The 16994-nt window shown below is 40.3% G+C and overlaps 1 protein-coding gene across 1 annotated transcript in view; it reads right to left on the bottom strand.

The window, feature by feature from the left end:
- LOC137140011 (cadherin-4-like) overlaps positions 1-16994 on the bottom strand; it is a 218931-nt gene that overhangs the window by 66893 nt on the left and 135044 nt on the right. The window contains exon 4 of the mRNA XM_067528015.1: positions 5072-5298. Coding sequence (XP_067384116.1) covers positions 5072-5298 — 227 coding nt within the window. The remainder of the gene's footprint in view (positions 1-5071; positions 5299-16994) is intronic.

The raw sequence follows: 16994 nt of genomic DNA, 5'->3' as shown, positions 1-16994 counted from the left end.
CTTCTTGCTATCCAATTCGGGAGCATAAGAAAAAGAGGTTCAATCATCATACATTTACATATAAAGAAGCTAGGGTTTTTAATACCTTTTCCAATTTTTCATTTTCTATTACTTTTTTGTGATATGTACTGTAGTCGTTCCGTTCCTCCCCAGCAGTTGACATTTGAGAATAAAAATAAAAACACAGGCGCAGGCTGCAGCGTTGGAAGATGGCAATAGCTTCTGGCACATATTGAAAGTTGAGGATTCTGTACAATGCTGGTCTATAAAAAGTGTTTTCTTTTTGTCTGTCTCTGTTCTTGCCTGGTTGAGGTCCCTCAGAGGGCTGGCTTGTATCTGCCAGTGGAAACAATGCTTTCAAGGCTGACTTCATTAGATGGACGCCCAGGAGAAAAGCTTTTAGGGCAGCTTTAAAGGAAACACGTCAAGCAGTCTGGCATATGGTGTGTATGTGTTTGTGTGAGTGAGTAGAGGGGTGGGTGGGGTGGGGTGTAGAAGGGCATGGGATAAAGTGTCATATTTAGATTCATCAACCAAGCACTACATTTCTGACATCACGTACTGTGCAGTCCAGGGCATTTTCAGCCATAGTGCAGTTGAGAGAAGATATGTTTGCTCTCGCACAAAAAAACCCAAGAAACCTAAAAGATTTAACCAAATTTTGGTATTTAATTGATAAGTAAAAGATATTTTCCCACTTGACGACACTGAAAAGTAGTTGTAAGCACAATACTGATATCACCTTTTGAATTAGATGGTGAAGAGTTATGTTTTTGTGCAGATGTCAACACGGAATTGCAATTGTTTGTCATTCCAGTAAGACAATATTCACTCTTCTCCTAACTCTGTTTTTCGTCTCCACCGAGGCATCTAGTGCTCAAGTTTCTTTGCTGTTTTTTAATGTATTGATCACCAACTTTGTGATCTACTCTAGAACAGGTTTATCAGAGAATTTGTGCTAAGCATCAATGATGCTGACAAGAGCAGTGACCTAAAATAATCGTTCTGTCTGCAAGCGACAGAAAGAAAAACACAACAAGCTGGGATAAAGCAGAGTTGTGTGGCAATTGTCGTCGAACAGTACTCGGTTCACCTTTTAGGTGATGGCTACATTCTTATCCATCATATCTGGGAGAAGTCTGATGGCTTTGCAACAGATAAAACCAAAGGTGCAGCCTACACATGGCGTGATCTCAACATCACAGAGTTATTTATAAGAAATTAGGAATTTGTTGGCAACTGAACATGTTACGTGATGATCATGTGATGTGCGCAGAAAAGTTCAAAGTTGACCTTATGGTTGGACAGTTTTTTAGTGCCAACAAAGAAATTTCAGTCACTTCAAAGACAAGTAACTTTCTGTGAAGATTATGACAAAATAATGAAGCTGTATAAGAAAGGAAAACACCTAAAAAATACCATGATGCAGAATCAGAGTTACAGATGATTCAAATAAAGTATAAGGAAAATTAAATAAAATTGGTTTATGGTTAAAAATTAATCAATGTCCAAAGTGTGGAATTAAAAGTGAAATAGAAAATATATAACTTCTTCTGAGAGAAAACAGCACATGCTCTTTTGGCCACAAGGGGAGCTGTAACCTCTGAAAACACTGGCTGGAGCAGGTTGCACTCACACTCAGCCCCAAAACACCAGCAGTCTAACTATTGTCCTCCACCTGTATTGTTCTACCACTCTGTACAAAACACACACTATTCATCCCATTTACACATTCTGCCATATTGCATGTTTGTTGTGCTGTGTGACAAGCTCACTGAAACATGTACATGATCTTTTGCATTCAGTCCATATTCAGTAGACAAACCTGCCAACTGCAACATGCCTGTGTGCTCAAACGGAGTTTGTCAGCAGAGCAGTATGAGCCAGATGTGAGCTGATTCTGGACAAATGTATTCTTTTAGTTCAGAGAGAGGGAGGCTTAGTGGGGTTGACTGCAGGGGATGGTTGCCCCACATCCCACCAGTGCAGTGTGGGAAGGCAGAGGTGGGGTGAGGCATGTTTGGGATAGAATGATGGGGATCAGGTGAGGGGTTGTCAGAAGCAGATGTGACCCCATCCCTTTGCCTAAATAAGTCATGCTCCAGATCCTTTTATCTACACATGCTAACAGGTACTAGTGAGTTCCCTCGAGGAGAGATGTAGAAAGAAAAAGATGGAGAGAGAAAAAAACAGAATGAAACACAGAGCACTAGAGAAAGAGGTGTGCCCATCGCTGATGCAAAAGGCTTAAGTGGGCTTTTCTCCAGCCATCGTGTAATTCTGATCATACCCTGCAGCTCTGATTTGCTCTTTGTTATTCACACATATACAGAAATAGAGAAAGTACAGGAAGGTGATGAAATTGATTAAAAACAGGTTAAGTAGAAATGTCTGTGCACTTATTTAAACTATTATGAAAGATAGAGAATATGGAGCAGAAGCAAACCAGAGTCAAATATTAGAAGTTTTAGCAACAGCTTCACATATTTCACAGATTAAAGGTTGAATTATTTTCCGTAAACCAAAATGTAGGTTACAGACACTCTTTACTATGCAACCTTGAACAAATTAAACATATAGGCTCTAAACAGAAAACACTTTTTCCTGAACAAAAACACAACCACACATACACCAAACGCCGAAATGAAAATTTAATAGAAAACTGGCCTAATTCACACTTGATCCGACATAATCTCTCTCACACACACAAGAAAACAGTAATATTTTTGCACACATACCAGACATACACGCTTATGGACACTAACGCTATGTGAACAGGAGTCACTGAGTGTGAAATGGATGCAGCCCCCCAGCCCTGGTGCCATCAGCCTTGGCCAACTGGCGGTGATCCCAGCTCTTCCCCTCCATGCCACTGCCTCCCCAAAACCCTGCACGCTTTGATATCAGCCAGCCCCTGGCTACCCAGACATCTGGAAGTTATTATTCAACAGAGCACACCACAAAGCGTCATTTCCATAATGAAACATCACATTTTGTTTCAGCGCCCTGCTTTCTGCTTCTGCTCTCACTGCATACATGTTTGTTTCAATGTGTAGCACATTTCTGACCTCTGACCCTGTCTAGCTTCTCTTTGTTTGTCTGTCTCTTTGTTGATCTTCAGAATGCCCATATTGGTTGACTCACGGGAAAATGAAGAAAAATAGCCAGTCATGTGACCTCTAACACAGTGTAGTTTAATATAGAAGTTCGTGCCAAACTAACCAGGAAATCATCTGAATCAGCCAAGCACACTACAAGAGTGTGAGAATGAAGGCCGACCTATTCATAGTGAGAACAACATGCTCATCCTGACACCCACTGCCACTAATAAATAATTTGTTGCTTGATGTCCCCCTCCTTTTTTCTATTTGTTCCTATGCTTCTGTCCATGTTTGACTGTGTGCCATCTCTTCTGTTTTTCGGCCATGCATGATAAAATGACAAGCCGGTCGAAAACGATTAATTTTCTGCATTTGAATTGTATTAAGTGCTAGATGTCAAGATCTAAATGCTAAGAGTTTAAGGGTACAGTAAGATTTTTCATTTATCATTATGCATGTTTTACTAGAAAACTGCACCAAAACCTATCTTAATGTGGAGAGGAGTCGTTGAAGCCTCCCATGATCGAGGCTGACTGAACAGCACTGCCAGAAGTGCAGAGAGTTTTTTTTTTTTTGCAGCGTTTGCCTTTGTAACCAGTCAGAGAACTTTAATTATTTCTGCTTGATTAGTACGTTTTGGACTAATCTTATTTATTGTAATTTCATAATGGCTAATACCTCAGGCGCCTGTAGCAGGGCATGCTGACTTTAAAGTTTTGTATTCATTTTATTTTCTGCTTACGCATAAATGTAAATTGTTGTCTGCTATGAATAACTAAGGACTAAAAGTGATGGCAATGCACTTCAAAATGCCTTGTGAATACCCTCAAAATCTCTCTGTTGACATTACTCCTTGCAACAGTGACTGGCTAGTCATTCTTTTCTAAAGTGAAACACAGCTGAACGACAAAAAGGGTAAAAAATTCTTTATGAATAAACAGTGCAAAAACTGTTTTATAAGTCCCACATATGCACAGAGCAACATTATCATGCATCCAGAGTTCAGTTTTTGCCTTGTGCAATGTCCAATGTCCAATCATGTGCTATTAAACATCTGGCCAGATGTATTCCAGGTTTCTCCCATTACCTCCGTTTTGGTTTCCAACTTCTATCTGGCTGCAAAATGCTTCACAGTGTTCACAGACTGGCTGAAAATTGTCTATGTGCTGGTGCTGGACAGGGATTTTAGATGTTTCTTGGTGAGAGCAGCTGGAAATGACAGTATGAGAGTGATGACAGTGATTCAAAACATTGAAGTTGAGGACCCAGAAAACCAAAACAATGAGCTAAATAAAGCTATAAAGCTCTGTAGACCTGAGAGAAATCATAGAGTGAGGTGATAATTCTCTGCGGGCTTGTCTCTAAAACAGAGATGCATTTTCCCATTAAAAACAGTAATTTGATCTTTTGCTATTAAAATACTGGTTATAGCTACTTTATTGGTTTAAAAGGTTGATATTCTATCTGTTTTCTATGATCAGGAAGTGACAGCTTCCTACCTAAAAAACCATTCTGCATGGACTGTACTGTGTTAGTGAAAACACCCCCTTAACCTGTGTGTTTTATCCTAATTAATGCCTGTGTGGTTACTGAAGTTATGGGGGCAGTCGAGCACAGGCTGCTCTGTCCTGGCCTAGCCTCTGACAGCTTTTAAATAAAGGAGGAAGAGCTGCGGACCCCTGGGGTATCCAAGGCACAGGATGTTTTCCAATAACAGCTTATGGCTGGGGGGAATCGAATTCTCCCCCCGTGGCAGTGTGATTCTATCACTTTTAACTGTGTTACCCTTACTTTTGCTCCAATCTCTCTCTCTCTCTCTCTAACGCCCCAAGGAGCTTTGACCTGATTCTGTGCTGTTACTATCAACAGACCACTGGAGAAAATGTGACAGGAAGAAGAAACTCTGTGATGATAATTGAAATTTGAAGCATGATATGTATGTGTCTGTGCCTGTGCTCAGCAGAACTCACCTCATTTTCATTTTGTTGAGGTGATGGTAGATCAGTCCTTGCCAGTTGGACCACCGTCTCCCAGACTTGTTTGTGTGGGCCACTTGCAGTCAGTTTAAACTGGACCGGTTCGTTCAGGCTGGCTGCCCCTTCCTGCGCAAAGATAGACCCATCCCTGCGCACACTGAAGATAGGGTCACTGCTCTGGAAAACCACCGCTTCATTCCCCATGCAGTCATCAAACCTCACTGTGGACAAGAAAATTGAGAAGATTTTAATATGCTATCATTACAGCAGCAGTTTTCAGTGCCAATTGAGTAATGAAATATACACAAACTGCCCACACACAGCCACGCAAATACACAGACACTGCATGAAAACCCACGCAAATCCAGAGAGTTTTCTTTATAATCAGCATACAGCATATCACAGGATTTTTCAATCTGCACGGTGCAAAGGCAAAAACTGGACAGGTCGCCAGTCTATCTTAGGGCCAACACATAGAGACATATACAGACAGACAACCATTCACACCCACGGTAATAACCCCAAGTGATATTCATATTTATTGCATACAAGTTGTTGGTACTAGTTTGTACTGTATGAGGGAATCTTTGATACAGTATCTATGTTGTCCTGCTACACAAAATATTTAACTAAATATCCCAATATTATCTTGATTAAATTTACATAAATCAGTTTTTATGTGTATAATCGTGTGTAATTTCTGATGTCTGTGGGTTGTTTTTTTTCCAATTGAAACCTTTAATTTTCATTGGTTGGCTGCTGAGATATTGGACGGCACACCTTGTGTCAGGAGGTAAAGCAAACCGTGCATTTTTTTTATTTCATTTTTTTACAATAACATCTGTAGACATACTGTAAAATCTGAAAAATTAAATAAAATAAAATTCACCAGTCTAAGGAACTGCACACCCAGGGTGTTTTCAAGTTGAAGACTATGACACCAACAAACTGATGTGGAGCAGTGAAGGACGAGGAGAAAAACTGGTCTTATCTGAATACAAGGAGACAATTTGCAAAAAAACAAAACAAAACTGTTTAACAAACTGTTTTCTGGTCATTTCCATTTGTTCCAGATTTGACATTTGATAATGTCATGATTAGAGTATACAAACTAGATCAAATATTAAACCATAATTAAAAGTATCTGGACTGAGCAACATCAGAGACAGTACTACATGCTCAACGTACCCAGCTAGACGAAGACAGCAGATTGGTGCATTTCACGTCTCTATCAGACATAGGTCAAAATATTACAAGGATACAACTGTTAAGCCTAGTTATGTGCGGCTGCGTATGAAACAAAAATGACATATACGGTATTGGTGTGGTGTGATGTAGAGGGATGAAGCACTGGTTTTACCAAAGCTTGTTACTGAATGTATGGATGTACATTTATTAACTGCAAGAATTACATAGACGAAGTCCTGGTCACAGAATTACCAACCCTTTTGGTAAACAAAGTTTTTACTTATTAACTTCTTAAGGTTCACATCTACACATTGTGAAACTGTTCTGTCAGAAGATATTGATTCCACTATAGTTGTGGCACTTAATGGCACTATTTTTCTCTTCTCAGAGATTAATACTACACGTTTAGTTTTCAATCTGAAGGTTAAATTGTCTATTTTTGATCTTTCACTTTAAGTAGCCAGCTGGACACAGCTCTCAGCCATCTAGCTGTGACACGATTGGTGCACAAGTCCTCCCATCTTCCTTTCTTGTTCAGTGTGTTTACACTGAGATAAAGTAAAATGAAAAGCTCAAACACTCAATGTGACTTAACATGGCACATCACAGTCTTAATGTATATTATATAGAGTAATGGTTTAAGGACGATGCTTTACAAACTTGCATTGCTGGTGTTTTCTACAGCTGTCTTTCACACAAATACTGGTTTCCATTTCAGGGTTCATGTGCTTGCTTCCATTTATGTAAAAGGTTTCTTTTTGTTATGTGCAAATGCAGTTGAAAATGAGTGATATGAACTGCATCCATGTCTACCCATGTCTAATGGCTCAAGTCTACTTTTCCTCTTCACTGGTCCAGCCTTTTTGTGTGAAAAAAGAAGTAAAACTTCAAACCAGGGTTTTTAAGCATTATTATTTGTAAAGTCCACAGTGCATTCACACAGGCACTCATTCAGTTGCTGCTAATAGCAACCGCAGAGAAATGTCTTCCCACACTGAGATGGCATGGATTACTTGTATCTGTACAGCGTATCGTTTGCATAATTACACTGAGACAAATTACCGTTTTACACACAGAACACGGCAATGTGTACTACATTCCTGTCATACAAACAATAATATTTGTTGCTGTGCAATTAACACTCCTCATGTCCCTGAGTAAAAATGTTTTTTTTTCCCTAAAGCAAAATATCTATATTTAGTGTTACACATTAACAAGAAACAGTACAGAGGTTAAATTGTTAAGGATGGGGAAAAGGACATTTTTCACATTACAACTCTTTTAAGAGTTCTGTTTTCAACAAATAGTTGCATATAGTGGAAGGGTGCACTGATGAGTAAAGGACTTGAGTTTCATTCAATACTATACATGCAACAATATTATAGTGAGACTTGGTCACATAAGAAACAACATGGCATGCAGACAGACATGTATAGTGATCAGAGGAACGTGAACCTAGAATACCTACTTAATCTACACATTATAAAGGTATTATATGGTACCAGCTCAGTGTGGAGATGTCAGGACACTCTTGTGTTTAATCTCTTATGGAACCACACCATAGTTCATGGGAGAAGATGACTCACAGATATCTGTTTTCCTTACTGGTATCTCATCCTTACTACCTTGCTCCCCCATGGCACCCGCAGCCTTTCCTCTCTGGGATTACAATGTCTAGACAGCATATCATAGGAAACCCTGAGCTGGAGGCTTTAACTCACTTCCTTGTCTCCTCTTCCTCTCTTGTCTTTACAATAGCTGAAACAAGACTTCCATTTCAGAAAGTAAACTGCAAGTGAATGCGGATTTTTGTTCTGTCTGTCCCTAAATATGGCTGTGATCATGTCTGTACCCTTCTCCCTCAAGCCAGATGTCCAGACAGCCTCTCAGAGTTCAGCTAGAGAGACAGCTCTTCAACAACACTCTGTCCACTGAGTGCAGCAGGTGCAGCACAAGTGTCATGGTCTAGACAGGAGGAGAAGTAAGAGATGGATTACATCAACATACATTTAATCAAGAGGCAGAAAAGCCTCTTCTGTTCATCAGATTGTGTCTCACTTTGCTGAACATTTCTACTGCAAACAAAGAAATCCTAAAGAATCTTTCTTGCTCTTTTCTGTTTGTATCATTATCTTTCATTTTTGTCCTTTCTCATTTCTCCTACCATTATTTTTGCAGATTCTCAAAGATTAAATTATGAAGGTGGGGAGTGACAATAACAAACACACCAGTTGGCAAATGTGTCTGTGCAAATAGACTTCTGGAAGGCTGCCTGATTACTGTAACAATGAGTAGTCATCAAATATCAAACTGAACGTCTGATTCATTTCTAAATGCTTGAGTCTGCAAAACAGGCAAAAAAAGAGAGAAGCATGTGGCCTGTTGCCCCTTCTCTCATTGTCCCCCAATTATTGTCCCCCTTACCCCACTGAGCCATGCACACATATAGCACTGCAGCAGAATTGTCACAAAGACTGGCAGAGGTCTGTAGGCCAACACTGTTTTTTATCTTTTATGTTTCAAAACATAATGTGTGAAGAACATAATCTATTTTTATTTGGTCACAGTAAGAGAAAAGACCTTCAGGATCAGGATTTGAGAACACAATTTACAAACAAATGTTCTGTTGTGGGGTACATACTGCCTATCAGAATCAGAATCAGGAAACTGTTTATTGCCAGGCACAGTTAACACATTTCAAGCTGAGATGAGGTACCCGCAGAACCAGGCTTGAAACTGGGGTTTGCAAGATCCCATGGAAAAGTTGAAATATATAAAAACAAACTTGATGGGAGAATGTGTGTACCTGTAAGGATGTGAAGACATAATCCTTCTGATATAATTGCTTTCACTCCATATCATATATTCACAATATGACAAACATTCAGGCGTGCTGTGTTATAGGCCTATGGATCACATAATGTTATTCAATTATCACATTTCTATTGTTTTCTAAAAATACAAGCCAATACCAAAAGTATTCCTATATATCTGTAGTGGTTATTAACTATTAATAAACCCTGGCACCAGCTCACCACCACATTCCCAAACCGTCAGAGGAGAAGGTTTGATTCTTTCACTCAGGCCTGATACAGTTTTGAGCGGGTCACAGCACGGGTGAAATGCAGACAGCAATATTAGAATAAAGCTGGTAGTTGGGAAAGACAAATCTCTCTGATTGCTGATTTTTTTTTTTAAATATAGATCAGAGCACTGCTGGATTTGCTCAAAAAAAAAAAAAGTGCCAATATGTGATTTGTATTTATGTGGTTTTTGTTATAAAATCTCTTCAGGCAACAGATGAATGACAGGGGCAGCAGGTATAGACAGTGCATTGGAGACACTGCGGTGCTGCAAAGCACACACATTGCCTTCATCTCACCCTTTAACTGTCCAATATCTGCTTCATCTATAACTGTACAAATCACAATATTTTTGGGCTCATTTATTTTCTGTGTTTTGTTCCGTATGCCACATTTTGATGTGAATCCTGTACAGTTTTAAAAATGAGGCCCCTGGTGACCCTGCAAAAAATTAGCAGGTATAGATGGATGGATTAATAATTTATACATTGATTATTAGAAAATGTATGGTTTGAACAGTTTGTGGGGAAAATAAGTAATTTTAAGATGTGACCATAGAGTTTGCTATTTGCTGACAGTAAAGTCTGTTTCCAATATTATTTCTTAGTCTGCTATTGTTTTCTTTAATAGGAAAAGTGGGTTCTAAAAATTTGGTTGTCAATCAGCTTAAACTAATGCGCTTCTTAAAAAAAGCAAGAAAAAGAACAAAAAATGCAAGTAAGTTTCAGTGAAAACCAATAAAATGTCCAAATCACTGAGCCAATAAATAATGACGCAAGTAGCATTGCACATACTGTAGGTGTGCTGTCAGCCCCAGTGAGTGTGTGTAGGCATTTATTTTCTATGATTGCCTGCATGTCTAAACAATGACAAGCTGAACTAACTGCACCAATACCCACACACAAATGGAGTGACAGGCTGTGCATAGAGCACCCAGAGGGTCTTGTTCTTGCACCAATTAAAGAAAAAGACAATGCCAATTTTAACCCTCCATCAATACACACACACACACACACACCCACACAAACACACACACACCCAATAGGTTCTTTTTTTCACTCAGTTGGGTCGATACTGCTATAAGAGAGATTATAAAAATCGGCCAACAACAGAGCAATGAGGCCCAACGGCACAGTGCTGCACATTAACAAGTTGTCTAAAGCAGTGGACCCAGGTTGTGCATTGATCTGGCAAATAACATAGACACCCCAGTGTGCCAAGCAGCTAGGCCAGCATTTTTCTACTGCCTAGTCAATGTGAGTAGTCACACTCCCGAAATGTTACAAATACTGCCATGTGTGTTCACGCACAGGGAAGCAATATATTCCATGGTTTCTTTATCACCGTTGCTTGGAAGGCAGTGAAATAATGCTTTGTGTGCTGGGATAATATCACACCCCAGCCCCGTCTTCACTTTCTTTTCCCTGCTTTTCTAATTAAAGTTCCCCTCTCCCTCCTAAAAAAAGACAAGGACAAAAAGGAGAAGAATGCTGAAAAGAGTTGTGACCTTCTTGTGGCGTTCTCTGGACAGCCTGACAGAAAGTAGGTGACAAGTGTTGAAAGGAAAGTGAGAAAGGGATACAGAGGAGGGGGAGAAAGTTGAAGGGTGACAGAAGGAAGGTGAGAAGAGAGGGGGAGAGGGATAGGGCAGAGAGAGCAAGAGATGTGATATGGGAAGATGGAAAGTGTGTATAGGTGGCAATGAGCGAGACAGTCAATGAAAGAACATTAAAGAACGAGAAGGGAGACAGAGACAGAAGCTCATAGGCAGTTGCTAAAGTGGAAATCTTCAGAGGCAGTGGAGTTTATAGCTGCAGCCATTTAAATCAAAGTATGATGCATTGAATTCATCAGATGTCACCGTGCTCTGTAAAGAAGCAAAGAAACACTTTTTTAGTGGTCCTGGGTCAGGCTAATCTCTGCTACAATCAGGCCCATTGACAACAAGAGAAAAGGGAGTAGAAAGAGGAGGATGAAGATGAGGATGAGGAGGTGGGGTGGACGCTGGGGAGGGCAGCGGATGAGAGCCTGGCACTGGGATCCTGGCTCAGTGAACTGGCTGTCTCTCACACAGTCACACTGGAATGGATGGGATGCTCAGATGGCTGTTTAAACAGGTTAATTGGGCTGGCCTCTTGAGAGATTGGGACAGATGGATGGATGGGTGGAATAAGAGAGGAGAGAAATGGAGAGCAAAAGAGCAACAAAGGGAGAGCAATGGAGCTCAGAGAGATGGAAACAGAGGGTGGAATGAGGAGATGGATGGTGAGAGACAAGCATGGCCGCTGATCAGAAGCACCACAGGGAGTGTGCGGTTTAATCAGAGTAGAGTTGCGCTCTACAGTGGGCTGGGCCGTCAGTTACTGGCTGAACAGAGCCAGGTCCACCATCCACTAGCGGCTGACTATGCACGGACAGCAAACTTGTTACACGAGGGTGTTTAAAGCAATTTCAGAAGCCCTTCATGGAGCTGCTTAATTGAAGACAATCAGCAAGTCTGGCTCGTCCCTCCATCCTTCCCAGAGACAAAGAGACGGTGACAGTGACCAGCTCCCATTGCAAAAATACCCACACTCACACAGACACAACCTGAGAGGGATCATACAGCACCCTGCAGACAGGCTTCACAATGGGTATGAGCATTCAGAAAGACAAAGCAGAGACAATACATCAAACCAAATGCATATTTTCCAACAGCATTGTTGTTGAAAGAAACCAAAGATGTATAAAGTACAAATGTAATAAGTATTACACAAAAATTAATTTGTACTAATTAGCCAAAATGCATTAAAGCCAAGCCGTTGCATTAGTACAGTGTTTCAAACCTGCTCATGTTGTTTTAGTGACCTGACTCTTTGAAAATTTTAGTGCATTTTTATAGTCTACGTACACTTGGGAAATGCATAGAGCGAATGTCTTTCATGCTTGGTAACTACAAAGACACAACACATCCTAATACTTTTAATGAGGTGAGAGTTTTTAACTCTTTTAAGTTCCCTCAGGCAAAACTGTGATGGCTAATGTTAATCACAGCTTCACAAAGTTTGCCATTTCACTGTTCCTCTTCATTGGCGAGAAACTAAAAGAGGCTTTGTTTGGTTGGGAGGAAATAAAGAGTGTGTAAGGGAAACGCGTGTATCCATCAGTAGGTATTAGCTGAATGCTGAAATGAAGTGGAAAGAGGAAAAAAAAAGTCCAATCTCATTAGCTTTTCAAAAACAATCATTTCATTCTAAGCACATACATGTCTTTCTGTTTTGAATTACAGCCATGTGTAACTACTTTGTTTTTCACATTTTCTGTTCCTCTAAACTTTCTCTGCCCTGCTTATACAGCCACACTGTAATACTGCAGCAGACTGTGTACCATAAAGTGAATGTAGAGCTGTGTGTGGATATTGGTGCCTTATGTAAAATTGAGCAGCTTTACTCAGTGTTTTGTTTGGTTGAACACCGCTACACTTTACTTCACTCTCTGTGGGTGAAAATCCACAATGTCAGCATGAGGTTTTAGGCTCCGGACAACAGGCAACTTTTTTTTCCCACACAATATCTTTCTTCGTTTGCTAGACATTCATACCCTCTAATACTGCTGTTCTACATTAGGGTTTAACTGAATGAATGAGAGAAGGTTCAGACACAAGAAAATAGTGCTCGAGGAAAACGCAAAGCCGAAAGCAGTATGCATGTGCACCACTGCAATAAATCTGGGGGGCTCACACTTGCAACAGTGGAGGTCATATGCCTCCTCAAAACATCTCCGTTTATTTTAAACCTCTCTGTCAGTATCGCTCAAACTTTATTTAAAGATGCCGTGTGTGGACACTATGGCAGCTCAGCTTACTTGTTTTTAAAATGGATTAACAAAATAGCTTTAAGTGAAAGCGCAAAGTCTTTCATTCAAAGTCGCTTGAAACGTTGAGTTTTAATTTGTATGGAATCACTGTAGTACCATCAGTTCCCAGCCAGCTTTAAAACCAAAGCTGCCATTATTCTGATTCAAAGCTCCACATGTTGCACTTGCAGTGGTAAGTAATGTCAAATTAAATAACTGGCCTACCTACGCATCAAAATAGGCTCTTTTAAGAAGTGAGGTGCGACACTTTTCTAGCAGTTGTAGTTAACTGTGGAGTGAGGTATAAATCACCCATCTCACCTCACCACCTAAAAACAGTATGACTTCAACAAAGTGCTGATTTTTTTAAACACATAAACACATGCCTGACAAAATGCAAATGCAATTGCTGAAATGTGAAAAGTCTGTTTAGAACTGCATTAAGTAGTTTATCAGATCTCTGTAAAGGATGTTTGTTTTTTTGGAGCGGCTACCTGGAAATTGCAAAAAATATTTTCAAAAGAACACATTTTCTCATGACCTCTAGGTATTTGTGAGCCAAATGTCACAACTTGAAATCAGTAGTGAGCCCAAGAGTGCGTTGACAGGTCACAATGACAACAGAGGACTGAATATTGTAGTTCAAGTTTCCAGACAGCAGAGATATCATGACTTAAGAAGAGAGCATTGGTGACTTTTATGAATGTGAATGACACCATGATATGATGTTATTTACATGAATGATAAGTTTTTTAAGTTCAGGTGAAAAGTTGCAGGTATGGTTAGGCATCTTCCTTCTACAATCTGAATTTAGAATGGCAATCAATAATTGTGCAGAGGTTCTGTGGGTATTTTGATGTCCACGCTGTACTGCAGTGGTCATATACAGTATGCCCGTATGCATGTAAGAAAGCACAAACCAGCAAATCAATAATGCACAAGGACACATGCAGTTTTATACATGTATACTGAGAGATCTGCATCACAAAGATGTTTTTGACTAATCAGCATCTGTCTAATGACTGATTAGTATTCCTCCAAACAAGCACAGAAGTACGTGATTGGCCTTCATCAATTCTCAGCCATCTCTCACAGCATGAAGAACAGAACTGTTGCCTGAGCTGCTATCAGGACTCCAAACAATAACAGTGTGGTACTGCCTGCATGATAAAAAAACCCCCAAAAAACTAAAGGAAAAAACTTGCATGAACACGCAATCTCCACTTCGACCATGAGAAAAATAACAAACAGAAAGTGCAGTGCAGGGTAGTAATCCCAAGAGCAGCGATTTGGCGTCACTGCCTGAAGTCCTGCAGGAAGAGATCCGATAGAGTCTGACCAACAGGGCTCAACAAAGGATATTCAGCAGACTGATGTCAGCATGTGCTCTTTGTGTAACGCCATCTGAGATCCACAGGATCGTTTTGGCTTTTGAGGGTGAAAGATGATGGTGAAGGTGGTGTTAAGACTTACATAAAGCTTGACTAAAGGTGACAAGGTTGATGGTGATGGCCATTGTGACTTTGAGGGTCTACAATTTAGAGTGACAGGCCACTGTACTGTATGCAGTTTGATTTGCTCACATGTATTCAGAGTTACTGACCTTATGACACCTTGATGTCTGTTCTGTACCTCCTTTTTGACTAGGATAATAATCTCAAGGTCAGCGTTTGTGTGTGCGTGCGCGTCCTTTCTTTTCCTACTTTCCTATCTTCCAACTTCCCCTGGAACAGTTCCAAGTCACCACCCAGTCCCAATCCACTACACCAACCACAGCATCTCTTTATGTTCTCGAACAAAAGACGAAATAAAAAACAAAAAAGGCCAGCTTAGTACAGGCCATAAAAAACACAGGCTTCAACTTGGCCTTTATTTTAGTGTTTGCCTCCGAGCATCAAATATGCTTGTTGTAAAGAAAAAGAAATCATTTTCATATTGTTTTCTCAAGCTTCCCCAAGGAAGCAAACTGCACAAAATTGCTTTCCCCAACTGCTTGAGGAAATACAGTCTGTATTTCTCAAATCTAATCAACACTGCTCCATCAAAACTTTCTGTTTTTCCAGTTGTAGGGGTCAAAGCATAAACCAGAGAAATCCCTCAAGCTTTTCAACTGAGGAAAAAAACATACATGTAATTACCCAACCTGTACAGAGGATAAGGAACATTTTTTTTAGTAGTACAAGGCTATATCACTTCTTTTTCCCTTGAAAGATATCCATCAGGCCGTGATCCCTGAAATCCGGGGGCCGGTGGCTGACCTGTGCAATTAGTGGTTCTGAAGTTTTACAGAGGGAACTGAGCTAAAAGTTCAACAAACGGCCAAATTAGTGACTTAATGTCAAGAATAAGTAAAATGCAGAGTAGTAATTATTAACAGCGATCACAGAACTACATCACTATGAAGCATGATGCATACACTTCTTCACACATTATATTTTGTATATAAAATTGCATTACTATGTTTTGATTTAAAATTTTTGAAATACAAAAAGTGAAAAACAAAGATGGTCCTGTATGACCACCATCAGCTAACTTGTCTGGTTTTACTGTTGATTTAAGAGTACTCTACAGATTTAACACTGAACATCTTTGGAGACACAAAAAGACAACTTCTGTCTCTTTTTTTGTGTGTAGACAGATGCTGGTTGATATGTCATAGTGATGGACTTCCCTTACAGAGTTCACTTGATCGTTTTCACAGTGACACTATGAATCAAAAAATGACAGAGGTTGTCTGTGTGTGTGTGCAGGTGCAGGATATGTAATTCTGTATAAACATGCTAGACTGTAGTGTTTTGCACAAGCTAAAGGAGAAACATTAGTGACTAATGATCACTAACACCATCTTCCCGATGGCTATTGTGTCATTATGTGTTTGAGCACATGATGTTTTGTAGCAGCACTAAACCTTGTTGTGGGCTGAATGAGCAGCCTTTACAGAGGAGTGACTGATGGGTCTTAAAACTATCAGCTAAATGTGTCTTAGAGCTTGTAGGCTATAAGAGATCCGATCCCACAAAACGACCAAGTTGAGTGGTTTTGGTGTGTTTGTGTGTTTGTCTGCAGACACTGGTTGAACGGTCCAAATACTGTATCTCCCCTCTGGGTAAAAGTGTGAAATACAGGAACGCTTCACTGCAACTGTTGATAAGGTGCACACTGATATGAGGAGCCTGTCAGGTAGCACCTATACCCTGGCAAACACCCTTAAACTCTATCATACACAAACACATACATACATAGCATGGAGAGAGAGAGAATCACACAAGCCGGGGGCTGAAGTAGCCTCGCAAAGAAGGGCTCCCAGAGGTCCAAATAAGGACGGCACAGTGTAACAGTTCACCCTCTCCCTAACATCCCGAAAACAAATCCTCAAATACACAGGAACAAACACATATGCTTTGGAAACGAATGCACATAGAGTACATCATTTGTCAGACTGTCAGAGATGTGGCACTAACCTTCATCGGGGCTAATTGTTGTGCAATCTAGCAGGTGAATGCCCTGAAGCTCTTTTGGAGAGGCCATGTGGCACATGTGGTGTGTGTCTGTGTCTAGGCTTTCATGAAAGGACAGCAAGTATTTGTCTGTGTGAAGGAAAGAGTCATACACATACGTACAAAAAGTGAGTTTTATGTGTGTGTGCGGTCTGCTTATGGTATGTGTGTACAGGGGAAATAAATTAGCAGTGCTAGCAGGTTGCTTTCACAAGACCTGTTAATGAGAACATCCTCCAGAGCCTTTTGGGCCAGGGAGGGAAACCAGAGGCCGTGATCATCTGTTCAGCCTGCAAGATGGCATGGAGGGAAGGA

This window comes from Channa argus, chromosome 13, assembly GCF_033026475.1.
Source record: "Channa argus isolate prfri chromosome 13, Channa argus male v1.0, whole genome shotgun sequence".
Classification (NCBI taxonomy): Eukaryota; Metazoa; Chordata; class Actinopteri; order Anabantiformes; family Channidae; genus Channa; species Channa argus.
Note: the sequence above shows the minus strand (reverse complement) of the source record. Positions and strands in the feature narration are given on the sequence as shown.